Raw genomic sequence first — 25476 nt, 5'->3', positions numbered from 1 at the left:
TTTTCATGTCTATCCCACATGTCCCCTACATCCTGCGACAGACTCCAGAGTGACCATGACTCTGGATGGAAGGTTACTTTATGAGTAAGTAAACTGAAACGTTCTCCTCTGCATTCTTATATATCAGTGTTTTATCCATCCATCCATCATCTTCCGCTTTTCCGGGTCAGGTCGCGGGGGCAGCAGTCTAAGCAAGGAAACCCAGACTTCCCTCTCCCTGGCCACTTCATCCAGCTCCTCTGAGGGAATCCCGAGGCATTCCCAGTCCAGTTGAGAGACATAGTCCCTCCAGCGTGTCCTGGGTCTTCCCCGGGGCCTCCTCCCAGTGGGACATGCCCAGAACACCTCACCAGGGAGGCGTCCAGGAGGCACCCTGGACCCCACTGCTTCACTGGGTTAAATGGAGAGGATGGATTTCAATATGTTCACCACAATCACAAATCACATTCACTTCACTTTCAAGCAGGTTACAGATCTGAACATGTTTTAAATTATTATGTTTATTATGGTTATTGGATATGTATTGCTTTTATTTATTTGGTAAATATATATTTTACTAATTAGTTATAAGTGTTCTTAAATAGCGGTGTTGCACAAGAATTAGTGTTGTTCAATGATGTGCAATTACATTATGCAAATACAAAACCATACAATAAAGCACTTCAACAGCAAAAGTCAACAAACAAATGCAAATAAATTCAAAGTTACATTAAGTGTTGGGATAAATTAAAATCATTATAATGTAACAGATGTAATTAAACTAATCATTATAAAGAGAAATGAGATGTGATCTGTAACTAATCATTGGCAAAGCAAGTGCGATGATCCGCTGTAATGTTTAACGTCACACAAAAACGGAGCAATAAAGTAATGTGTTTAGAAGAACATATAAATCCATCACATATGTCTGCTTGCAAATTAAATTTACTTTAGATGACAGTAAATGACAACAAAACGAAAGGTGTATAGCGACGTAAGTGTTGCTTCTCTCTTCCCGGAAGTAGATAGAGGAAATGGTCAACGAATCAGATCTGAGAGACAGTGTAGTTTCTGACCAATCAGAAATGAGTGTGCCGGGATTTCCGTGGGGTTGTGTTGACATAAGAGGGTCCATACATTTCATAAGATGGCAAGTATACTTCTGCTTTCAGTTTAGCCACTGTTGCTAGCGAGCTAAACGTCTTGCTAGCGTGCTAACATTCAAAATGCTTCTTGACCGTGGGAAATTATCCTATATTTCACTTAACTGGTCTGAAAAGCTTTTTTGAAAATGTATTATTACTTGCAAATAATATGCCATTGCCGATTGTCTGTGGTGTACTAGTTATGTATTCTAAACAAACAAAGCTTTTTCAACATTACAGTGACCCCCGCTATAGCCTATAGCGGTTCAGCTATCACGTCCCCGCTTTATCGCGGGTTTTCCACCGACGCGTCACTGATTTCTGCGTACCGCGTACCTTGCTTGTGGTCCGATTGTTTTCGTTTTGTTTTAAGCCCTACGATGGCTCCCAAGCGTCTTGCATCTTCAAAGCCTTCTGGCAGTAGTGAGCCTAAGCGCCAGAGGATGACCATTCAGGAGAAGGTAAAACCCCTGGATATGCTTCGGGAAGGAAAGCGTTACGCGGACGTCGCTCGCCGTTTGAATGAATCGACGGTGCATGCATCATATATGTTGTTTTAATAAGTTTACATGTGTTTAAAATGCGTGGGAGGGGTATTTTAAGGCTTAAACTATAAAAAAATGTTTATATGGTCTTTCTATATTGTGCATCTTCCGCGATAAGCGTGGGCTCACTGTACTCCCATTTTCCACGACATTTCTGTGTTATCTGAGGCCTGACTCATATAAAAACTATAAGAACAGAGAGGGACAGCTGTTGAGGAAGAGCTGTGTATGTCTTCAATTCCTGCCAGAATATCAGCTTTGTGTTCATCCAAACAGGCTCAGGTTTCATATTCGGGTATTTCCCGTCAACAGCTTACGAAAGGAAAGAAACATTAACATTTAGACTATTTATTAATCTTCTATCAAAGGGTAATCAACTTCTCATAGTTATTTACAGAAAATACTCATCGTTCCTTTAGGAAAGGTTTTCTCCGAATATGCAGCGGGATATAATTCTCGGCGGTAGTTTAAAGTAGTTTGTAAAACCTGAAGTAGCTCAAAGTGTCCTCCCTGACATGGATTATCTGGTCACCCCACAACTGGCCTGCCTCAGATGACTGAAATTTATCAGTAAAAGCAGCTTTGTAATCAATAAGCTTTTAGTATCTGGTGGCTTAAGTTAATACCTGTAAACACCGTACAACCCCCCAGTGGTTTTTTTTCCACTGTTTTACACTTATGTTGAAATGCTGTGGTTTCACTACTCCTCCTGTCCCAGATCCCTAAGCTGTACGAGTCCTCAGTGCAGATGAAAGACCGTCACAGAGTGGAGGAGATCATTGAGTCGATGCGACTCGCGGGGAGTGACGCCTTGCAGGTACAGACAGCGGTCTCCCCGCTCAGAACCAGAGAAGTAAAGGACATGCATCGTCAATTTAAAAAAAAAAGGCCAGCTTCAGTGGTGAAATATACCTAAATTATTGATATATACAAAAATGGCATTTAATCAAACCTTGGCTTGGGTCTGGCCTTCTATCTCAGAGTAAGTTTAATGCCACTTAGTAGTGATCCTGTAAGAATGCTTAGCATATATTTTTTTTACCCTCTGTAGGTGATGTCAGACTTTGACATGACCCTCACTAGGTTTGCATACAATGGAGCACGATGCCCCACCTGTTACGGTAAGTAAAATTAAGAGAAATTTTATTGATCCCGGGGTGGGGGGGACACACATTTGAAAAGTATTCAGTACACACACAAATGAAATATTCTGAAAAACAGAATGTGATAATAAGGATACGTATTTGAAGTAACAATTATTAACAATTAGCTGCAAAATTATGTGCAGTTAGGACAGAAAGCACTGAGGAAAGCACTGGATTGTAACGGGACAGGATCCTTCATAACGTGTTTTGACTGTGAGTGGGGAGTGACATGTTGGGAGGGGGCGTTGTGGTGTCTGATGGCAGCGGGCAGGAATGTTCCCCAGCAGCATTTTTTGGTGGAATGAATGAGCTGGTGACTAAATGTGCTTCAGGATAGAGCTCCCTGTAGCGGACGGACAGACCTCTCAGCCTGTTAGTTTTTGAAATCTGCTTCTCTTCTATTGCAATATTGGTTACTTGATTGATAAGAACTCTTGTATTAGGCTGAGAAGTGTTCTTGATTTATGTTTGTGTAAAAGATTAGCTGTCTCAAAACACTTTGCATGTCCGTTTCGCTTTAACCCTCACTGCCACTACACAGTAGTGTCTGTTTTTGAAAGACGTTAGTGTCAGATTGTTTGTGTGTCTCACTGCAGCTATCCTGGAAGACAGCGTGCTTATCAGTGGAGATTGTAAAAAAATGGTGAGTTACCCTCATATAGGTCAACCCCAGTTAAAGAGAACCTTAAAAATAATAACAGGATACAATTCACAGTTTTTTTTACAATGTTTTTTCTTTATTCTTCTGGTGCAGTTGCATGTTGTGCTAGAAATCAGGTAACTCACTGCAGAAACATATTTGAAGATCACCAAAATGATTCCTGTCTGTAGACTGTAGGATTCTTTTTGATGGAAAAGATGCTGGTGTGGAGATAACAGAAAATTTCCCAATATAGTCACTAAACACTCAGATTTCTAAAATGGTTCTATTGAAGTCAACAGTGTCCTCTTGTCGTGGAGAAATGTATAACAAGTAAGAACCTTGAAAGATGAGAAATTTTACGACGTTCTACCTTTTGCCCTACAGCTGAAAGATCTGCTGAACAAGTATTATCCAATAGAGTTTGATGCATCACGTACAGTGGAGGAAAAAGTACCAGACATGGTGGATTGGTGTGTAAGATTTGCTTTGTTATCCAGATAACATGGAATGATGTGGAATGTTAGACTCAACACATTTCAAAACTCATGTTCCCTTCCAGTGTTATGCACAGTGTCCAGTTGAAGTTTGTGTGGTGTTCTGCAGGTGGACCAAAGCCCACGAACTGCTAATCGAACAGAAGATACAGAAGGACCAGCTAGCCAGGGTTGTAAAGGATTCTAATGCCATGCTCAGGTAAAGTGTCCACACCTTTCTGCGTCGTACCTGCTCATATGTAGATATTGGGCATAAATTTTTTCCCTAGATTATTGTTTCTTGTTCACTGACACATTCGGACTTCCAAAACAAATATGTATCTAGAGTGTTTTTAGATGCCCATTTACTTTGGTTTGTTTACCAGAAATACTAATAAATTACTACTAATAAAATACTAATAAACTCAAGGCATATATTTTTTCAGATTTTTTATTTTATACAAGAGATAATGAAGATGATGATGATGATGATGATGATTCATCTTACCTCCAGGAAAGAGTATAAGTTCTTCTTTGACCACCTGGACAAGAAAGAAATCCCCCTGGTGATCTTCTCTGCTGGGATTGGAGATGTCCTTGAAGAGGTCATCAGGCAGGCTGGTGTCTTTCACTCCAACATCATGGTGTTCTCCAACTACATGGACTTTGATGAGAAGGTGAGTCCCACTGGCTTGTCTTGAGTACTTTCAGTGTACTGCACTGGGATTACTAATTGTATGCAAGAAATGGTGATGTTTGCAGCAGCAAAATCTGTAACTGGGTGGAAAGTTCAGATCCTACAAAGTAGTACAAATCCTGAGCAAGAGTTTGTTTCAACCAGCCAGTTGAGCAGCCTCTGACTGCGATTCTTTATGTTCAACTGGTTGGTTGAAACAAAATCTTGGTCTGGATTTGTACTTTCTGGACCTGAACTTTCCACCTCTGTAATTAGCCCCTTTTTTCTTGTCAATACTAGATAAAAGTGGAAAGTGTAGGTATTTCTGGAAGGAGCTTTGCTGTACAGGTGTGGCACTGCTTTACCATCCCACCTACCGCGACACCTTTCTGCAATCAGGGCACCCTGCAGGGCTTCAAAGGGAAGCTGATCCACATCTTCAACAAGAACGGGCTCACGCTGGTCGAGTCCAACCACTTCCCGAAGCTGCGTGACCGACACAATGTACTGCTGCTGGGGGACTCGCTGGGGGACCTCAACATGGTCGAGGGGCTGCCGGACACGGACAATATCCTGAAGATTGGCTTCCTCAATGATAAAGTACTGCAACAAGGGTGGCTTGCTGAGATTTTAATTTTGAAGCTAGTTAAGCCTGAATTATGCATTTTTAATGTTGATCTCCCTCTGGCCGTTTCCAACAGGTGGAGGATTGGAGGGAGTCGTACCTGAACCGTTACGACATAGTGCTGGAGAAGGACGAGACCATGGATGTGCCCAATGCCATATTGCGTTACATCACAGGTCATCAGTGAAGATCCCTAGAAGGTTTCAGAGCAGAACTGGAGCTGGGTACTGATCCACCATCTTCCACCCCAGCAAGTATTTTTATTTATTACTCAACGGGTAATAACGTCGATTTCACCAAGGCCTTCAACAGCATCTGCCGAAATTCGCTTTGGAGCATAGCGTGGTCATACGGCATCCCCGAGCAGTTTTTTAAGACCTTCCGATCCCTTTACCTTGGATCTAGTTGCTGCGTGCAAACGGAAGATGGCAACACAGATTTCTTCACCATGGAGACCGGTGTGAGGCAGGGGTGAATCCTCTCCCTCTTCCTTTTAGCCATCGACGTCACTATGCGGATCGCCATGGAACAAGAAGGGTTTGGAATACCCTGGTGACCACCAACACGCCTGATCGATCTCGATTTTGCCGATGACATCGCTCTCCTCGCCGATACCAAGAAAAACATAAAGACGATGACAAGGAGCTTGGACCGAGAAGCTGCCAAAGTTGGGCTCAGGATAAGTGGAACTAAGACCAAGATCATGAGAATTGGATATGTGGCAGCAAACGACACCGTTATGGTGGGACAACAATCGCTCAAAGAGGTGGGCAGGTTCACGTACTTGGGTAGCGTCCTCACGAGCGACGGAGATGCCGACCATGATGTGGCTTGCTGGAATGTGAAAGCGAGTGCGGTCTTCCAGAGGTTACGGCCAATCTGGTCGACCCAGAAGATTGACATGGTGATGAAGATCCATCTGCACAGCAGCGGTGGTTGCGACGAATCCTGCAAGTCTCATACCGGGACCGTGTTACCAATGAAGAGATTCACCGCCGAACTGCCACCCGCCCCTCAATGACATCATGACCGAGCGACGCATGCGCTTCGGAGGACACATCCTCCGTCAACAACCACTACGTCTGCCAAAACCCGCCATCACCTAGGCGCCCCCAAGAGGATGACACAAACAAGGCCACCCCCGAACATCATGGCATCGGACTTTCATTGACGATCTACGTACCCTAAACATCGCATGGGATGAGGCCGAAGCAGCCGTGGCCAATCAAATGTGCTGGAGACAGCTTGCCGCCCAATGCACCGAACGGCGCAGGAGGATCTAAGTCTAAGTCAACAGGTAAACAATGCCCTAAACAATGAAAATACACTCCAGTTTCTCTGTAAAAACCTGGCAGCTCTTTATATATAGAACGTACTGAGGCCTGCAGTATTTTCCTAAGGTTTCTCCTGCCAGCTGAAAGAAGTTTGTTGCCCACCGGCTCTGCAGTTAGTAGATCTACTGTATCCCGCTTCTCTTTTGTCAATGTACAGTAATTTGAAATGTTATATGGTTTATATTTTGCTTTGCATGTGAAATCAGTCAGTACAGCAGACATAGTGAAGTAAATGCTGTAATTAATATTTACAATAAATTTTTTGTATGATTTTTTTTTTTGTGCTAATTCTCAGCTATTTTTTTTTTTAGTCAAAAGCATTAACATTCCTGCTGTAATATTTTGAGGATCTGGCCTGGGGACCAAATAGCAAGTACACAATCTGAACCTGCATTTTCAATGGGTAATTAAATGTATTTTTAAATTGAAATATCAAAAAAGGTAGAACGATATGCTATATTTTAAATACCGGGTTACCGAGTTCCACAGTATAACACAGCAAGCCATGATGTTTCAAAATTTCAGCCAAATGTGTTAAAAACATATATCAGCCAAAACCAACGTCTTATGCACCAATTTTCTTTGGCATAATAAATGGTTTGACTGCATTTCATTTTGTTTAAAATTGTTACTTATTCAAGCTTTTTGTTGTACTAGTGATATTTGGGGGAAATTTGTTGGGGCTTTTGGGTGGACTTAAAAATATTTTTTCCCAATTAAAGTAAAAATAGGTATTTGATTTAATATTTTTTCGATTTAAAGTGGTTTTTCATTAGTAGCCTATATTGAGTAAAGATCGCTGGTAAGTTTCTCTACCACTTGTGAACACAGGGGGCGCTACGCCTCTGCATTCAGATGTGTGGATTATCGGAGAAGTCAAGGCTGGTTAATAAACCCCATAGAGGAGGACACATTTCTCTGCAGCAGCAGATTGGAAAGTCACCCAAACAAATAAAACGCATACATTTATGCGTAAGATAGGAATTTATTTTCATATCTATCCCACATGTCCCCTACATCCTGCGACAGACTCCAGAGTGACCATGACTCTGGATGGAAGGTTACTTTATGAGTAAGTAAACTGAAACGTTCTCCTCTACATTCTTATATATTAGTCTTTTATATGATAATTATATGAGTATTATGTCATGTTAAAAAAATATTTAATACCAATTGTTTTTATCATTAAAACATTTTAGACATACACAGGAAAGACCTTGCATTATATTACTACACATTATATATTGAAAACAGTTCTTTAGATAAAGCATCTGTCCCTAAAATTCTCTGTCACCTTTCCTTCTGCAATTCAGAGACATGCAGTTGGATAGACTGGAGCCAATGTACCATTACCCCCATGTACAATATTTTCCTCATGCAGGACCCGCATCCTCTGCAGGGTGTGCACGTGCTTTCGGTTGGGCTTGCTCCACCCCCAGTTATTATACTTTCAAATTTTTCAAATACCAACTCTGATTTACATTATAAAATATTTTTATAAGCCATGGATTATTAACATCATAAGTTTAGGACATGATATAATATAGCCCCGTGGCATAAACTGGCATTTTTTAGCATTTTTCTTAGTTTTAAAAATTGTAGTTTTGTGTAGACATGGTGGGTTTATAGGCGTTAACTAGTACTGATGTCAGCGAGACATCGCGGGAGCGCGTCAGTGCAGCCGGTGACAAGGCCGCGGATTCCTGTTTGCTGTTCGTCCGCAGCTATCATTACTCCGCTGCCATTACTTTAGTATTTTGTCGGTGTCCGCTGCTGTCTCGCAGCAAACTTATACTGTGGTTCATTTCTTTGGGGTTGTGTTAACATAAGAGTGTCCATACATTTCATAAAATGGCAAGTACTTCTGCCCTCAGTTTAGCCGTTGTTGTTAGCGTGCTAACTAGTAAGTTACACGTTACACATTACGATTTTAAGCACGTAAAATGACTAAATGTAGGATTGGACTTCACTTCTAGCTTTGTCGATATACATATATTTTTCTTACCGAGTGCGTTAGTCAGCTTCTAGCGTCTTGTGTGTGTTTTTCTTTTGTCGGTGACGGCTAGCAGCTAGCAGCGCAGTGCACTTTCCCGTTATAACGAGGTTCTAACCCGTCATATTATTTGGGGAGCTGCTAAAGGCGGTATTACGTAACTTGTCGGATAAATACTACTAAGAAATTAGTATGCGCGTCATGATAATATGTACAGACACCGGCGGTATGTTATCTAGCTGGTAACACTCGGCGGGGGAGGGATCAGACCGGTGTTTTCACTATATAAATGTTTGACATGGCTGATGCCGTTTTGGCTGTTGAATATCACTCAGAGGGGTCATATATTCATATATTCGTCATAGTCAATGACAAGATTTTAGTATCGTAGTAGAGTTTGGTGGTGGAGGAAAATAATCTGTTAGCTATAAATGATCAGTAAATGACGGTGTGGATCCTATCAGCATAGTACAAACCTACACCCCATATGTAAGATATTTATGTTAACAAAACTGAGTGAAGTTTCACTTCTTTTCGTGCTGCAGATCACTGAGATGGGCAAGCCCTCGGTGCCGATGATAGAGCACAGGGTGGAGGAGGTCATCGAGCCAGTGGCACCGACCGAGAACAACGATTTACAGGTACGGGCAGTGACCACCCAGTAAGGCACCAGTAAGTCGGAGGATGTTTACCAGTTGAGCATGAAGAGTCACTGTCACGCAACACTCAGCTGTTTGATTGAAACAAAACCTTGGTCTGGATTTCTGCTTTCTGGACCTGAACTTTCCACCTCTGTCTTTAATGGGTTACTTTTGCGAATAACTTTTCCGACGCTGACTACTGAGCTCCTAATTTGTGCCTCACTGAGGATTTGCAGGCGAACTTTCTGAGCGAGGGTCTTAGTGAACTCCTGAGTTTTTTATTTTCGTGTTGTTGATTGCATTTGCTGTACCCATAGCTGACTAATATATATTACGTATCCCCTTGTTATAAGGACTTCTGAAATTCCGGCTTGTTTAAATTAATCACGTTACTCCGGTAGCTGCTAAAAACTGCAAATATAAGCAGGGACGCATATAACTGGTACGCAAATTACGCATTTGCGCTGTTATTACGCGATTGTCGCACGTATTGGTTTTTTTATTGGTACTTGTGTGCCAGTTTTGTGCATCCATGATTATGAGCAAATAGAAAGTAGATATTATGTGTTTCCTAATGACACTGTATATACAAGACACCAGTGCTATCTTATCTAGCGGGTAACTCTTGGGGAGTTCTTTGGGATCTTTACTTATGCTGGGGGATATGTGAGGCGAGGCAGCAAGACCCATGTCAATCCTGTATGTACCTTAGACATGAGTGATACAGTTTGTCCTAAATAATCCTAATCACGAACCTTTTAGCAAATTGTCACATCAAACTGACGTGTAACCACAAACTTATGGCAACAGAAAATAAAGCCAGAAAAAGCCACTTCATACCACTTTATATCACATTTCAGGTTTATTTGTGCATTAATTACAATCAAGGTCAAGTTTTTAATTGCGGAAATGTTAGATTTTGGGAGAGGACAAAGATTATCCATTGCTTAACCTTGCATAGTACTGAACAAGCATTCCTGTCTGATTCAAGATTCTGACATATGCCTTATTTCAAGCATAGGCAGCCCTGATCCTCGAGTCACTGTCTGCCTGATATCAGGTGTGGTTCACCAGAGACCAGGTTGGATGGGAAACCTGCTCTACTCTAGGATCAGGATTGCCTACCCTTGCCTTATGTATATGACTTAAAAGTTTATGATAGGGTGGCTTGATCTTAGGGTGACCATATAACCCATTTCAGGGAGGACACTATGAGCTAGGATGGGATTTGTAAGTTATTGTTTCAATTAAAAGCACCTAGATTTCACATAAGTGCTGAGTTCTTGCTATGCGCTGATAGGTCAGTCTTCTGTAATCATGCATGTTAATGTGAAACAAACCAGTCAAAGCACAAGAAGAACTGAACTATTTAGCCAAGCACTTGAGCCTTTCAGTTTTAAAGTAGTTTGTAAAACCTGAAGTAGCTCAAAGTGTCCTCCCTGACACGGATTATCTGGTCACCCCACAACTGGCCTGCCTCAGATGACTGAAATTTATCAGTAAAAGCAGCTTTGCAATCAATAAGCTTTTAGTATCTGGTGGCTTAATGCCTGTAAACACCATACAACCCCCCAGTGGTTTTCTATATGTTTTACACTTATGTTGAAATGCTGTGGTTTCACTACTCCTCCTGTCCCAGATCCCTGAGCTGTACGAGTCCTCAGTGCAGATGAAAGACCGTCACAGAGTGGAGGAGATCATTGAGTCCATGCGACTCGCGGGGAGTGACGCCTTGCAGGTACAGACAGCGGTCTCCCCGCTCAGAACCAGAGAAGTAAAGGACATGCATCGTCAATTTTAAAAAAAAAGGCTAACTTCAGTGGTGAAATATACCTAAAATATTGATATATACAAAAATGGCATTTAATCAAACCTTGGCTTGGGTCTGGCCTTCCATCTCAGAGTAAGTTTAATGCCACTTAGTGGTGATCCTGTAAGAATGCTTAGCATATATATTTCTTTTACCCTCTGTAGGTGATGTCAGACTTTGACATGACCCTCACTAGGTTTGCATACAATGGAACACGATGCCCCACGTGTCACAGTAAGTGAAATTAAGAGTAACATTATTGATCCCGGGGGGGGGGGGGGGGAGGGGGGGGGGTGATTCTGGTACATGCAGCAGCAAGAACATAGTGCACAGATGAATATACATATAGTGCCAAACAGACAAGATACAAAAACACTGCACATAGTGCAGATAAAGAAAAAATTGTGAAAACATTTGAGAAGTATACAGTACACACATAAATACAATATTCTGAAAAACAGAATGTGATAATAAAAATAAGTATTTAAAGGAACAAATATAATTAGCTGCAAAATTATGTGCAGTTAGGACAGAAAGCACTGAGGAAAGCACTGGATTGTAACGGGACAGGATCCTTCATAACGTGTTTTGACTGTGAGTGGGGAGTGACGTTGGGAGGGGGCGTTGTGGTGTCTGATGGCAGCGGGCAGGAATGTTCCCCAGCAGCATTTTTTGGTGGAATGAATGAGCTGGTGACTAAATGTGCTTCAGGATAGAGCTCCCTGTAGCGGACCGACAGACCTCTCAGCCTGTTAGTTTTTGAAATCTGCTTCTCTTCTATTGCAATATTGGTTACTTGATTGATAAGAACTCTTGTATTAGGCTGAGAAGTGTTCTTGACTTATGTTTGTGTAAAAGGTTAGCTGTCTCAAAATGCTTTGCATGTCCGTTTCGCTTTAACCCTCACTGCCACTACACAGTAGTGTCTGTTTTTGAAAGACGTTAGTGTCAGATTGTTTGTGTGTCTCTCTGCAGATATCCTGGACAACAGTGTGCTCATCAGTGGAGATTGTAAAAAAATGGTGAGTTAGCCTTCTATAGGTCAACCCCAGTTAAAGAGAACCTTAAAAATAATAACAGGATACAATTCACAGTTTTGTTTTTTTTTTTTTACAATGTTTTTTCTTTATTCTTCTGGTGCAGTTGCGTGTTGTGCTAGAAATCAGGTAACTCACTGCAGAAACATATTTGAAGATCACCAAAATGATTCCTGTCTGTAGACTGTAGGATTCTTTTTGATGAAATAGATGCTGGTGTGGAGATAAAGGAAATAACATAAAATTCACAGTCACTAAACACTCAGATTTCTAAAATGGTTCTAGAAAGATGAAAAATGTTACGACGTTCTACCTTTTGCCCTACAGCTGAAAGATCTGCTGAACAAGTATTATCCCATAGAGTTTGATGCATCACGTACAGTGGAGGAAAAAGTACCACACATGGTGGATTGGTGTGTAAGATTTGCTTTGTTATCCAGATAACATGGAATGATGTGGAATGTTAGACTCAACACATTTCAAAACTCATGTTCCCTTCCAGTGTTATGCACAGTGTCCAGTTGAAGTTTGTGTGGTGTTCTGCAGGTGGACCAAAGCCCACGAACTGCTAATCGAACAGAAGATACAGAAGGACCAGCTAGCCAGGGTTGTAAAGGATTCTAATGCCATGCTCAGGTAAAGTGTCCACACCTTTCTGCGTCGTACCTGCTCATATGTAGATATTGGGCATAAATTTTTTCCCTAGATTATTGTTTCTTGTTCACTGACACATTCGGACTTCCAAAACAAATATGTATCTAGAGTGTTTTTAGATGTCCATTTACTTTGGTTTGTTCACCAGAAATACTTAAAATATATGCCTTGAGTTTTCAGATTTGTAATTTTATACAAGAGATAATGAAGATGATTATGAGAAAGACCTTGGTGTGTATGTTGATGCTTCCATGTCTCATTCTCGCCAGTGCAGGGAAGCAATAAAAAAGGCCAATAGGATGTTGGGGTATATCTCCAGGTGTGTGGAGTTTAAGGGAGGTAATGCTAAGATTATACAATTCCTTGGTGAGACCTCACCTAGAATATTGTGTGCAGGTTTGGTCACCATATCTTAAAAAGGACATAGCGGCCTTAGAAAAGGTGCAGCGTAGGGCCACAAGAATGATTCCTGGTCTTAGAGGAATGTCATATGAGGAAAGGTTATTTGAGCTAAATCTGTTCAGCCTCAAGCAAAGGAGACTGAGGGAGGACATGATCCAGGTCTATAAGATTCTAACAGGTTTGGATGCTGTTCAACCAAATAGTTACTTCAGCATTAGTTCAAATACAAGAACTCGTGGCCATAGGTGGAAATTAGCGGGAGAACATTTCAAACTGGATTTAAGGAAGCACTTCTTTACACAGCGTGTAGTCAGAGTATGGAATAGTCTTCCTGATAACGTAGTGCAAGCTGAATCCTTGGGTTCCTTTAAATCAGAGCTAGATAAGATTTTAACAACTCTGAGCTATTAGTTAAGTTCTCCCCAAGCGAGCTCGATGGGCCAAATGGCCTCCTCTCGTTTGTATAGTTGTTATGTTCTTATGATTCATCTTACCTCCAGGACAGACTATGAGTTCTTCTTTGACCACCTGGACAAGAAAAAAATCCCCCTGGTGATCTTCTCTGCTGGGATTGGAGATGTCCTTGAAGAGGTCATCATACAGGCTGGTGTCTTTCACTCCAACATCATGGTGTTCTCCAACTACATGGACTTTGATGAGAAGGTGAGTCCCACTGGCTTGTCTTGAGCACTTTCAGTGTACTGCACTGGGATTACTAATTGTATGCAAGAAATGGTGATGTTTGCAGCAGCAAAATCTGTAACTAGGTGGAATGTTCAGGTCCAGAAAGTACAAATCCAGACCAAGAGTTTGTTTCAACCAGCCAGTTGAGCAGCCTCTAACTGCGATTCTTTATGTTCAACTGGCTGGTTGAAACAAAATCTTGGTCTGGATTTGTACTTTCTGGACCTGAACTTTCCACCTCTGTAATTAGCCCCTTTTTTCTTGTCAATACTAGATAAAAGTGGAAAGTGTAGGTATTTCTGGAAGGAGCTTTGCTGTACAGGTGTGGCAGTGCTTTACCATCCCACCTACCGCGACACCTTTTTGCAATCAGGGCACCCTGCAGGGCTTCAAAGGGAAGCTGATCCACACCTTCAACAAGAACGGGCTCACGCTGGTCGAGTCCAACCACTTCCCGAAGCTGCGTGACCGACACAATGTACTGCTGCTGGGGGACTCGCTGGGGGACCTCAACATGGTCGAGGGGCTGCCGGACACGGACAATATCCTGAAGATTGGCTTCCTCAATGATAAAGTACTGCAACAAGGGTGGCTTGCTGAGATTTTAATTTTGAAGCTAGTTAAGCCTGAATTATGCATTTTTAATTGAGTGGTTCTTTGAGCACATCTAGCTACATTACATTTTATAGTTAATAAGACACTTTTATTCAAAGTAACTAATAGGCTGCGAGTGATCCTGCTTAGACCTTACCGTGTTGCTCTCCCTCTGGCCATTTCCAACAGGTGGAGGATTGGAGGGAGTCGTACCTGGACCGTTACGACATAGTGCTGGAGAAGGACGAGACCATGGATGTGCCCAATGCCATATTGCGTTACATCACAGGTCATCAGTGAAGATCCCTAGAAGGTTTCAGAGCAGAACTGGAGCTGGGTACTGATCCACCATCTTCCATCCCAGCAAGTATTTTTTATTACTCAACGAGTAACCAATGTCCTAAACAATGAAAATACACAGGCCACTCCAGTTTCTCTGTGAAAACCTGGCAGCTCTTTATATAGAGAACATACTGAGGCCTGCAGTATTTTCCTAAGGTTTCTCCTGCCAGCTGAAAGAAGTTTGTTGCCTCATTCCTACTCACCACACCTACTTCATATTTTTAACCGTCCTCATCAAAACACCAGAGCCGGAAGCTCAGCCTGCAAATGAACAACAGGTGCAGACGTACACACACGTGCCACCCTTCCCGTGAATCTGCACTTACCTGAGCATCACAAGATTCACTAGATTCGGTTGTAGTTTGAGTATGTATGCCCAAAAGCACACAGCAGCATCTAAGGGAATGCTTTGTAGAATGATCGTATTTTTTTATGTAAGAGAGACAATTTAAAATGATATTCTTTCTGAGTCTTTGCAGCATGACGCAACTTTATTGAAGGTACCTACTCGCAGGATGTGTTGTGAAGACATAAAACGGGACAGACACGGTTGGTGATAGAGCACTAGTGTAAATTATCCTTTTTTCACAGTAATGGCTTTTATGAAACCTAAAAACGTCCACTTAGATCATTAGTTGGTTTTCATATTGATTTTAATGATTTTTTTTTGGTTCATATTTAGCAAAGATAGTGATGTTGTGGGAGTATAATGCAACCTACTGGGCAGAGGGCTGTGTGCTGAACTTAAGACCAGATGTTCTGGGTGTCCAGAATGCAACAGACACACCTGTGGATTTTAAAGTCTTTGTGAGAAGGGGAGGTTTATGGAGGGGACTGTCATGGTGGGTCAATGCACTATCCTTCCATCAGGAGCTGCTTCCGTCATAGGTATGATGTGTGATGCTACATTAAGGTTTTGTTTTTAAGCAATTGTGGACTGTATCTTCCAGCTTTGTGCTTGTCTGTTCAGAAGATAACAGCTACTGAAGCGTGGTGTGATGGCATGTTTTGGTTGTTCCCATACAATAAAAATGTTAAAATGTTTGATCCAAGGGTTGGGCTTCGTTGTAATGCTTTACTCCAGTGTTTATATAAAGATACTTTACAGTGTTCGCTCATGACCAACACGGAAGTGCAAGAACATGGAGGAGAAAAGAAACTCCATGTGGGTCTACAGGAAAGATGGTATACGATGTGGTGATTCTAACTAAGGAAGATTTCAGGTATTCTGAACATAGTACACAGGCCAAGGAACCTGAAAGAAATGTTATATTGCGCGTCATATTATAAACCTCAAATGTCTCAGTCCCACTAATCCCAAAATTCGCATCTATGTTGGGTAGATCTGAAACCTAGGCTGGAAGAGAAGTGATGATGCACGGTAAAAAATGTGCACTCTAGGCAAACATGAAAATCGGGGGGGGGGGGGCATTGAAGGAGGTTGCAGAAACAGTATTGGCTTAATTAATATACAACAGATCAAGAGGGGTCCTCAGAGTCTCAATGGCTCCCTCTTCCCAAGGCCTCTGAAGGAGCTCACAAAAGAGCCTTGTTCAGTCTATTTTACAGTTTAACAAACCCCAAGAGGAAGTCTTGGAGGCCTTAGCTGGTGATTATGAATACCTCAAGCTTTGTAGCACTGAGGAGTTCATGATTAGTCATCAAGATGCATCCATGTTCTCTTGATTAATGATTAATTTTAAATCCTTAAGAGTGAAAAGGACGTTGGATCTTAGGTGAGCTGGTTTGTGATTCCATGTACTCATCGGGTAGATCTGCATAAGTTCAATGAAACATAGGAAAGTGTTTACATCTAGTTCCATGTACTTTTCGCGGTCACACATGCACCTTGTCCCTCAGAGTTCCCCGTGCTGGACCTTCCCATTGTCCACCTCCTCTGTCAGCTCCAGTTCTTCCACCACTATCTTGCCGTCCCTATTGCGGTCCTGGTTATCGAACATGTCTTTGATGATGGTGCCTGGGTCCTGGCCGGGACACAAGCGACCCTTGCCGTTTGCTGCCTGCATCTTGATGAATTCCGAGAACTGCAAAGGGTAAACGGGGGGAAGATGCAGGAGGTCACGTGTGAATAATAAATATCTAAAAAAGATGATAATGTCTCAAAAGGAATATGAAAATAGGAACACACACTTCTTCTAGGGGAATCTCCTTATCCTTGTTCAAATCCATTGCCTGGAAGAGAGGCTCTGGTGGGTCCTCTAGCCAATAAAACAGGTAGCCCTCTGGCACCCCCTTCTGTAGACCTATCAATTCCAGCTCAAAGTGGAGCACCGCACTCGCTGGTATACCGTGTGCTGCATGGAGGAGATGGAGAAGATGTAGTCAAAGGAAGTCTACCTAACTTCAGATCTGCCTGATCCTCCTAGAGGGTTTTAAGAATGGGCCCCTTACCTTCATGGTCACCATGGGCAAGGTGTGGGGGTACGATAACCATTCTCCTCTCACCCACGCACATGCCACGCAGGCCCTCGTCTAGCCCCGCGATCACCCTGTTGGCCCCCAGGAGAGTCTCTTGAGGTCGCTCATAGTGGTGCCTGCACTCAAGTGGAGACACAGGTCATTAAAGCTGGAGAACTTTGCTGATCCTGTCGTAGTTTGATCTTACCGAATATGATATACTTTTAATAAACCTGACCCAAATCCAGCACAATAAAATAAAAATACCGTAACAAGTGTGATACTAATAGTATACTATTTGTCAATTTTAGGTGCTATTATAATAAAGTTTGACCCAATACCATTTACTTTAAATAAATCATCACCCAAATGCAGCACTGACAGTTGCTCTGAGTAATCACTTTCATGTTAAGTCAGACACACATTACAGATCTACCAATTTCTTTTCAAAAATCTCTTATCCAGTAAGGTCTGAGTTGACTCTGACTCTAACGTCATAACAGCAAGAGCAAACTCACGAGGAGTAGACCAGTGTGCCGTCCAGCAGCGAGCAGTTGTAGTTGTACTGGATCAGGTCGTTGGCAGTACTGGTCACGTTGCACACGTCGGGCTTGTACGTCACCTTGATGTCCACAGGGTCATTGGGGTTGTGGAAATCAACGATGTGAATGTGAAAGATGAGAACAGCTGAGCCGGGGATGAGGTCAACTGCAGGTGGGGGCAGGACAGGACAAATCAGCAACTACTTGGGAAAGTCTCCAGCCCCCAACCCTGTACTGGATGAGCAGATGAAAGATGGATAGATGAAGCTACGACGTAATTTAGGTGCTTTAGTCCTTGAGTTAATGTAAGGCAAAGCTAAGAAAGCACAGAAACTTGACTGCCATCTGCCTATATTAAATCATGAGGAACTATCTCCCTCAATAACCTTGATATCGATAATTTGGGATGATATGTGCGAAAACAAAGGAAACTCAAACTCAGTCATAGTGGTGATCTCCAAGAGGTCACCCAGGCACTCGGTCTAATCTCTCTCCTCCCCTTCTTGCAAACTAACCGGAGCCGTTTTCTCCATAAGCCAGATGCGGAGGCAGAGTGATTCGCCGCCACTCCCCCATGCACACCCCCTGCAGAGCCTTGTCCATGCCCCGGATCACATAGCCCATGCCGATGTAGATGTTGTAGGTGCTGTTGCGCTGGTAGCTGAGGCAAAGGACAGAAAGAGGCGTGAGATGGTGTAGTCGCAAGTACGGCTGGGCGACATATCGATAAAATATCATATTGTGATTATGAACATTCATATCATTATCAATTTGAATATCATAAGTATCATGATATACCCAAAACACTTGTTCTCTTGCATAATTAACAGTTATATTGCATCATTTTTAAACAAATTCCAACAAGGCGTAAGTCTGTTGTTAGCATAATTTATCATAATACCGGTAACATGCTCTGTAACTATTAGTAAAAAATTGGTTCATCATAACCAGAAAAACTGAAAACTAGCTGTCATATTTTAGTTTTCTATATATGAATTTTAGAATATTGTGATTTTTATTGCATTTTTATTGCATATCACCCAGTCGTAATCATGAGAATATATCATTCAGCCACTACATATGCAGATATTTCCACAGGCAATATCACTCAAGTATACAGCTGGCACAAATAACAACATACGCAAAACGTGGCATAATAACATAACATAACATATGTACAAAGGGAAGACCACCAGCAGCCTGCCAAACCTTAAGAACATGCCAGCACCTTGAGATGAATTTAAGAACATGCAAAAAGCTGACCTGGAGTCGAAGGGGGTGCCGTCCAGGAAGGTGCCGTTGTAGTGGTAGCGGATGAAGTCGCCCACGGCTGACTTGCGGTCGCAGGACACGGGCAGCACCTGCTCATCCACGACAACGTCATCGCTGGGGTTGTGCACGTCCACGAGCAGAACGTCGAACACCAGGGTGGCCTGGGAGGGTATCATTTTACCTGAGGAGGGATTTGTGGGGGGGAGGTGCTTAGACAGCAAGACGAAACATAAATCGCTACATAAAATGACTTAACACAGCAGTACAACTGAACTCTGCATGAACGGGGTGTCAGTGTTTATTCAAATATAAACATTTACTGAATACCCCATCAACTACTAGGCAATAAAACACAACAAAAGCCTAACAGTAAACAAGATAAACAACACAGAATAAAACAAAAAATGTCATGTATATGCATATGTAGCCTTTGCTCTGTTGGTGTTTTTGATGTTTACTTTGCATATAAAATAACATTCTGCAGTTCTGAGGCCAGTGCAGAGTTACCGTATCCCTGTTCTCCGTAGGCCAGAAAAGGGGGGATAATGACAGTCCTCCACTCTCCCACGCACATGCCCAGTAGGCCCTCGTCCAGCCCCTTGATTAAGTCACCCTGCCCGATGTAGGTGTCATACGTCTGCTTCCTTCTGTAGCTGTGTGGGGCACATACCGAACAGTCAGGCCCAAACCCGGTAACTGCTGCCAATGAAAGCAAACGACGGCAGTTAAAAACAAGGCATTTATTCATTTAGATAAGTAAATAAAAATTCAAACTAAGTAAACGATTCTATTTGAAATGCAATTATAACACAATTAAAAACTGCAGCTAAAATGATTTCAAAAGTGTCAACAGTGTCACTATTTCAATATTACTGCAGTGCTGCTGCATAGCAACAAAGTAAAAAGTCGTGCATTGTAGAAAAGTTACATTTGAGAGCTGCATTGTATGAACTACTATGAATAACATAAAAAACAATACCAAATCAAACAATAAAAAGGGAATAACCCTGAGACAAACACAACGATTGAATAATAGTCGATTTTCTTATAACTAACCAATTGTGTGTAATTATTAATAATATTGCTTGAGAACTGAATCCTTTCACAATAAAGTAATGCTCAAACAACATCCCCATCCCATAATCTGCCTCTCTGTACGTCTTTCAGTTCATACAGATCTTATTAACCTCCACACTCTGCACAAACCACTTAGATTTGTACCTTAAATTATTAACTCTTTCCAGAATAATTATAATTTATACCCAGCTGCTATTCTGGCACATTAAAAGCAGTCTTGATTTGTTTTATACTGTCTTGTAGAGTGTTTTTTAACCAAATCTAGCTGAATAAGTAGCTTATGGGAGTGTTCTGAGGGCAAAAGGAAAAATTATTAGTTCAGAGATAGAACCAATCAGATTATAGAAGGAAGTGGGTCCAAGCAACTAGAGGAGGCTGGACCAAGACATCTGATTGGTTGGCTGATTGGCCTCCTCTAGTTGTTTGGACCCACTTCCTCTATAATCTGATTGGTTATCTCTCTGAACCAATGATTTTTTTGCCCCCAGAACATTTTTGAGCGAATAAGTAAGTATTCCAATGTAGCTGTCGCTTACAGCCAACAAAGAATCTGAAAGAAGCTGACCTGGAATCGAAGGAGCTGCCGTCCAGCAGCGTGCCGTTGTAGTGGTAGCGGATGAAGTCAGAGGCCTGCGCGGCACGCCGGCAGCTCTTGGGCTTCCTCAGTATGCGCATCTCCACCTCGTCCTGCAAGTTCCAGAGGTCCAGCAGGATGAGGTCGAACACCAGTGTGGCGTCGGGTGGAATCACCCTCCCTGAGAGGGAGAGAGGCGTGGGTCCGGAGATGGTTAGAGGGCATCGTAGCCGGAGGCTGATCAGCAAACCTGGCACTGCCACTTCACCAATCCCACACACATCCGTCTGGATCTGCGTATAAAACCCCATAAATTTGGCTACCAGACTATCAGAAAAAAATAGTAATAATTTGTACCTTTCAGAGTACAATTACATGTCACTGGGACTGTACCTTCAAGGGACTGCCAATTGTACCCTAGCTAGAGTGGTAGTGGTGGCTTAATGGTTAGGGAAGCGCACTCGTAATCGGAAGATTGCAGGTTCAAATCCCCAATCAGAAAGACGCCACTGAAGTACCCTAAGCAAGGTACTGCTCCCCGGGCGCTGAATTAGCTGCCCCCTGCTATGTCACGAAAGTCACATATGGGTTAAATGCAGAGGACACATTTCGTTGTTGTGCACTGTGTGCTGTGGTGTATCAACAATCACAAATAAATAAGGTAAATGGACTAATTTATGTTGCTTGTACCTTGGGAAACAAAGTTATAGCAAGACTGAACTATTTATTTTCTGACAGTGCATTGTAATTAGTGTTTGTTCTTAAGGACTCTTAGTCCCACCAAGATGTTTTGAGGACAAGATGTAAAGAAATCAAATATTTAAAAACGTATTAAAGGTTGATTAAACTGACTTTTTAACTCATTTTGTTTTTTAAAATTTAAATTTCCTTGATGATAGACAGAAATAAGATACTTTAGTGACTTTGTCAAAATACTTATTAATAGTTGGAAAATACTTTTTATATAAATGGCTGTTTATCTAAATTATCTATATATTTTACAGCCATATTTTTCTTTCAGTCTAAAAACCTGCTAAATCAGACCATGAACACGCAAATTCTTTTCTGATGTGGATGCTCAAAATATCCAAATTGCTTTTATCTGATGTACTCTCTTCTAGTTTATTTTAGGGGTTTAATTAGGCCTGTTAATTTTATCGCGTTAGAGTGTTCATTTTAAAGTCACAACTCGTTATTTCTGTGATTTCACTAATGCATATTTTAATGCACAAACGGAAGAATGGTAAGAGGAAGGATTTTTAATAGGCACCTATAATATTCCTTCCTGGCTGTAAGCAATGCGATAGTTTAGGTTGTGATGATGCACAGAATCCCAGAATTCAAAGCTATAATCAAATTATTCCGTTAACATCTCACAGGAAAGCGGATGTTACCTGCTTTGTTTTAAGAAAAAAAATGATCTTTTATGTTATTAAATACCATCAGTGGTTATGATGCTTCTTTTAAAAAGCCGTTCGCCAAATAGGTTTTATATCGATCATGCGTTATATGTTTGGTTATATTTGGTTATATTTACGTGGCAATTAAATGCCAAGGTGTGCGATTAAAAAAACAAATATTTAACATCCCTACTTATAATACAAAACCCTTTATTGTCTTATTGCCAAATGCGCATCTAGCCCGTTTAAATGCTTGCAAATAGTATTTTTGTAACAAATGAATAATATATACTTATACTTCACAGCTTTAAGCTAAACCATTACACAAATATTAAAATATGGGTCATTCTCACAAAATTAAGATTAGAAGTTACAACGAAATATAGTATTTGATTATTGTGTAGAGCATTGACATTAAACTTTTTGGGTATTTTAAAATTGTCGGTATAACCTGATGAATTTTTTAACCATTTCCCCCAAATAAATAAAAAAAAACCCCCACAAAACTAGATAAAATGTTTTAAAATCTTTCAACTTTGTTGCATGCAACCCACAACAGACAATCAATTTGTATGACATGATGTATATTTTTGCAAAATTTTTGGTTGTCATTGATTTTTTTTTTTGTTTAATACAAAAATAAAAGGTAATATAATAAAACAGATTAACTACCCCAGAGGCAAATACAACAGTTTAAACAATGAAGTTGTATTAAAATTAATTTTAAATATCAGAAAAAAAAATGTTATGGTAATGAGTTTGTGTGAATGACCCATATACTTTAATGTTAATTCTTCATTAATTTAGGGATTCAATGTGTAAATATTGTAAGTTTTAATATTAGGTGCAATTGATCACAATTAACAGAAAACCGTGCGATTAATTAGCTAATATTTTTTAGTGATTCATAGCTCTATTTGAACTATATCTGTCATTAGCCAACAGGAAGCGTGAACCAGGCCCCGCCCACAGATACCTGCCCCCAGGCTCCCATAGGCCAGATGGGGAGGGATGGTCACTCTCCTGCGCTCATTGACACACATGCCCAGTATTCCTCGGTCGATGCCTGTGATCAGCCTCCCCAGTCCCACCTGGGCCGTCAGCGGTGGTCCGCGGTCATAACTAATTAGGCACAGAAAACAGATACAGAGGAGAAATTCATGTTAAAGGCTCCCTAATAGGTTAAATTCTAAGCAAAACAGTCAGGCCTGTCGCTCATATTTACATAAACAATCCTGTGGTGAATTTCACCTTTTTCTAATCATTAAGAGATCAGGTAGAGTGGTGGCTCTGAGGTTAGGGATCTGTGCCTGCAACTGGAAGGTTGCTGGTTTAAATCCCATGAAAACCCAGAGAAATTCTACTCCATTGGACCCTTGAGTAAGGCCCATAACCTGCAATTGCTTCATCCTGGGTATGATGTTACTCTACATCCAGCCCTTTAAGGAGGTCTTCCAACTTACAGGGGAAAAACTTGGTGACAGGATTGGCACTTCAGCCACTGGGGGGGAAAAAACTCACACTGGTCCATTTGGACTGGTGTGGTGCTGTGGTATCACCTGCCACATGGCTGCACTCAGGTTCTCATCCCTGAGGTGGTTTGTTGGGGGGGTGTATCAGTGCAATCATCTTAAGTGATTGGTAACCATACAGCCAATTTTTTGTGTTAATGTGATTTCTTTTTTTTCAATGCCCAACCACCACCCCCCCCCCCACTTTAGATGACAACTTTATTTTTAATTAGCTGAACAACAGATCAATATATTAAGTGAAGCCACTCCAAACCAGCCCACCCATGCCCACCCCCCATTATGACAACACAGTACACAGATGGATAAGTAAGACATGTTAATGTGATTTCTGATGACATAAGTATTTATTACTCAGCCTACATGTAGTAATAATATTTTTAGGGAGTAATTTATTAAATCCAAAGAAGATACTTGGCACACCTAGTAACCTCTCTATTTTCACCAGAATATCCCTTTATGCAATAACAGCTATTGAATCTCAGTACAATGACCCAGCATGCAGAGTAAGGTGTTGATAGGTAACCTATAGTAAGTTAAAATGAAAATAAGTGACAGTTAACATTCACATGACATTTAGTCACTTTACTGAAGCACTTACCTGTAGTGACTATGTCGTTTTTTAGCAACCATTCAGACAACTAGGTGTTTTATAGAAGCAATTCTTACTAATTATCATTGCCTTAACTAATATATTGCCTGCCCCGATTGAGTTTAGTTTCTTATACTGCGGCACTAACAATATGTTTAAAAAAAAAAAACATGATAACCTTTTAAAAATAAGAAAACTCCAGTCATGTTTTTCCATTTGGTCCGTTTTGCAAAGAGACACCCGGAGTTCTGCTGTAAACGTCTCATCACGCTTGATGGTATCAGTTATCAAAAAGCCGTATCCATTGCTGCCCGGAATCGGGACCCTTGTCCCACCCCATCCCAGACCACGCATCTTACACATTACCTCGAGTCGAACTTCTTTCCGTCCGGGAAGGTTCCGTTATAGTGATAACGAACAAAATCTTCTGTTTCTACTTCTCTGGCACATGTTCTGGGTATGTAATAACGCTCAATGACCACGTCCTCTACCGGGCTCGGGATACACCCTACGTGCACTGCCGCAGCGCAGAGAAAAACTACAGCAAACTGCGCCTCCATTCTTAAATAACCTCTGAACAGAGATATAGTGTTTAGTGGTTCGTGAGAAGACTTGTTCTACCCAGATCTAAAGGTGCAGCCTTGCAGCTCTACGTGCTGTGGAGGAGCGCTGCTCTCTGCTTTGTCTGGCAGGGAGTTGGATCAGATGATTCTCCGCAGGCTCCCTCCTTCTCCAAGAAATTTTGTAAACGTGTAAAGTGTCCTTTTGGAACACGTCGCTATCGCCTTCCGTTCGGAGGAGTGCGTCACTGTTCCACAATATTAAGAAATTCACTTGTACGTGGAAGTCTGGCATTTTAGAAACAGACACTGATAGCTAAGTAGTAGAGTTGTTTTGATGTAAAACGTGCATATTATTGGAGTAAGCGGCGCTACAGTAATTCCCTGTTTGATCACACATCTGATCTTTACAGGAAGAGCCGCGGGTCCGTTTGCTTAGACGGATCAGGGTCCTAAATATCGTTTGTTCGCGCAAACGCATTTTATACAAACCTGATCCGAATCTTAAAAGTTTGTATACATTTAGGCCTACATCTTTGCTACATTTAAAGTTTATTGGTAAGAGTAATCATTTATTTCAAGAAAGAATTACTTTTACTTCAAGATATTCCATAGGAGACAGGCTGGCCTATAAATCTTGATAAACTAACAAATAAAAACAGAGAAACTATATTTTTCTTTACAACTTTGATTAAACATGAAAGACTTTCGCCTACTATTTGATATGTTTGTATTGTATTCTACTTCTTAACAGCATTAATGAGATCTGAAAAGAGCATAATTCTGAGCT

General features: G+C 41.4%; 3 protein-coding genes across 13 annotated transcripts; 2 read left to right on the top strand and 1 right to left on the bottom strand.

The window, feature by feature from the left end:
* Positions 1 to 1022: 1022 nt before the first annotated feature.
* On the top strand, positions 1023 to 7173 carry LOC111855976 (7-methylguanosine phosphate-specific 5'-nucleotidase). Of its 3 annotated transcripts, XM_023835529.2 has the most exons (10): positions 1067 to 1129; positions 1498 to 1585; positions 2388 to 2486; positions 2721 to 2790; positions 3411 to 3457; positions 3842 to 3927; positions 4061 to 4150; positions 4445 to 4607; positions 5006 to 5206; positions 5308 to 7173. In XM_023835529.2, the coding sequence occupies exons 2-10, from the start codon at positions 1505 to 1507 to the stop codon at positions 5416 to 5418; spliced, it is 948 nt and encodes a 315-aa protein (XP_023691297.2). In that variant the 5' UTR covers positions 1067 to 1129; positions 1498 to 1504; the 3' UTR covers positions 5419 to 7173. The 3 variants fall into 3 exon arrangements, with proteins under 3 accessions (XP_023691301.2, XP_023691297.2, XP_023691300.2); XM_023835533.2 differs by lacking the exon at positions 1498 to 1585 and having other exon boundaries at positions 1023 to 1129; XM_023835532.2 differs by lacking the exon at positions 1067 to 1129 and having other exon boundaries at positions 1137 to 1585.
* A 442-nt stretch (positions 7174 to 7615) lies between these two features.
* On the top strand, positions 7616 to 15774 carry LOC140581597 (7-methylguanosine phosphate-specific 5'-nucleotidase-like). 9 transcript variants are annotated; one of them, XM_072704691.1, is made up of 10 exons: positions 7616 to 7637; positions 9104 to 9199; positions 10839 to 10937; positions 11174 to 11243; positions 11985 to 12031; positions 12374 to 12459; positions 12593 to 12682; positions 13603 to 13765; positions 14160 to 14360; positions 14570 to 15774. In XM_072704691.1, the coding sequence occupies exons 2-10, from the start codon at positions 9113 to 9115 to the stop codon at positions 14678 to 14680; spliced, it is 954 nt and encodes a 317-aa protein (XP_072560792.1). In that variant the 5' UTR covers positions 7616 to 7637; positions 9104 to 9112; the 3' UTR covers positions 14681 to 15774. The 9 variants fall into 9 exon arrangements, with proteins under 9 accessions (XP_072560792.1, XP_072560788.1, XP_072560785.1 ...); XM_072704687.1 differs by lacking the exon at positions 7616 to 7637 and adding an exon at positions 8037 to 8182; XM_072704684.1 differs by lacking the exon at positions 7616 to 7637 and adding an exon at positions 8119 to 8249.
* fkbp10a (FKBP prolyl isomerase 10a) lies at positions 15358 to 25122 on the bottom strand. The gene is made up of 10 exons (XM_023835527.2): positions 24493 to 25122; positions 22982 to 23127; positions 20597 to 20786; positions 19462 to 19607; positions 18946 to 19135; positions 18198 to 18343; positions 17659 to 17848; positions 17135 to 17277; positions 16874 to 17037; positions 15358 to 16767 (listed from the first exon to the last, which is right to left on the bottom strand). Exons 1-10 carry the CDS (start codon positions 24684 to 24686, stop codon positions 16579 to 16581), a joined length of 1698 nt encoding a protein of 565 aa, XP_023691295.1. The 5' UTR covers positions 24687 to 25122; the 3' UTR covers positions 15358 to 16578.
* Between the last annotated feature and the right edge of the window lie 354 nt (positions 25123 to 25476).

The sequence above is a fragment of the Paramormyrops kingsleyae genome, chromosome 22 (assembly GCF_048594095.1).
Source record: "Paramormyrops kingsleyae isolate MSU_618 chromosome 22, PKINGS_0.4, whole genome shotgun sequence".
Taxonomy (NCBI): Eukaryota; Metazoa; Chordata; class Actinopteri; order Osteoglossiformes; family Mormyridae; genus Paramormyrops; species Paramormyrops kingsleyae.
The sequence above is the reverse complement of the archived record's forward strand: the minus strand, read 5'-3'. Positions and strand labels throughout refer to the sequence as shown.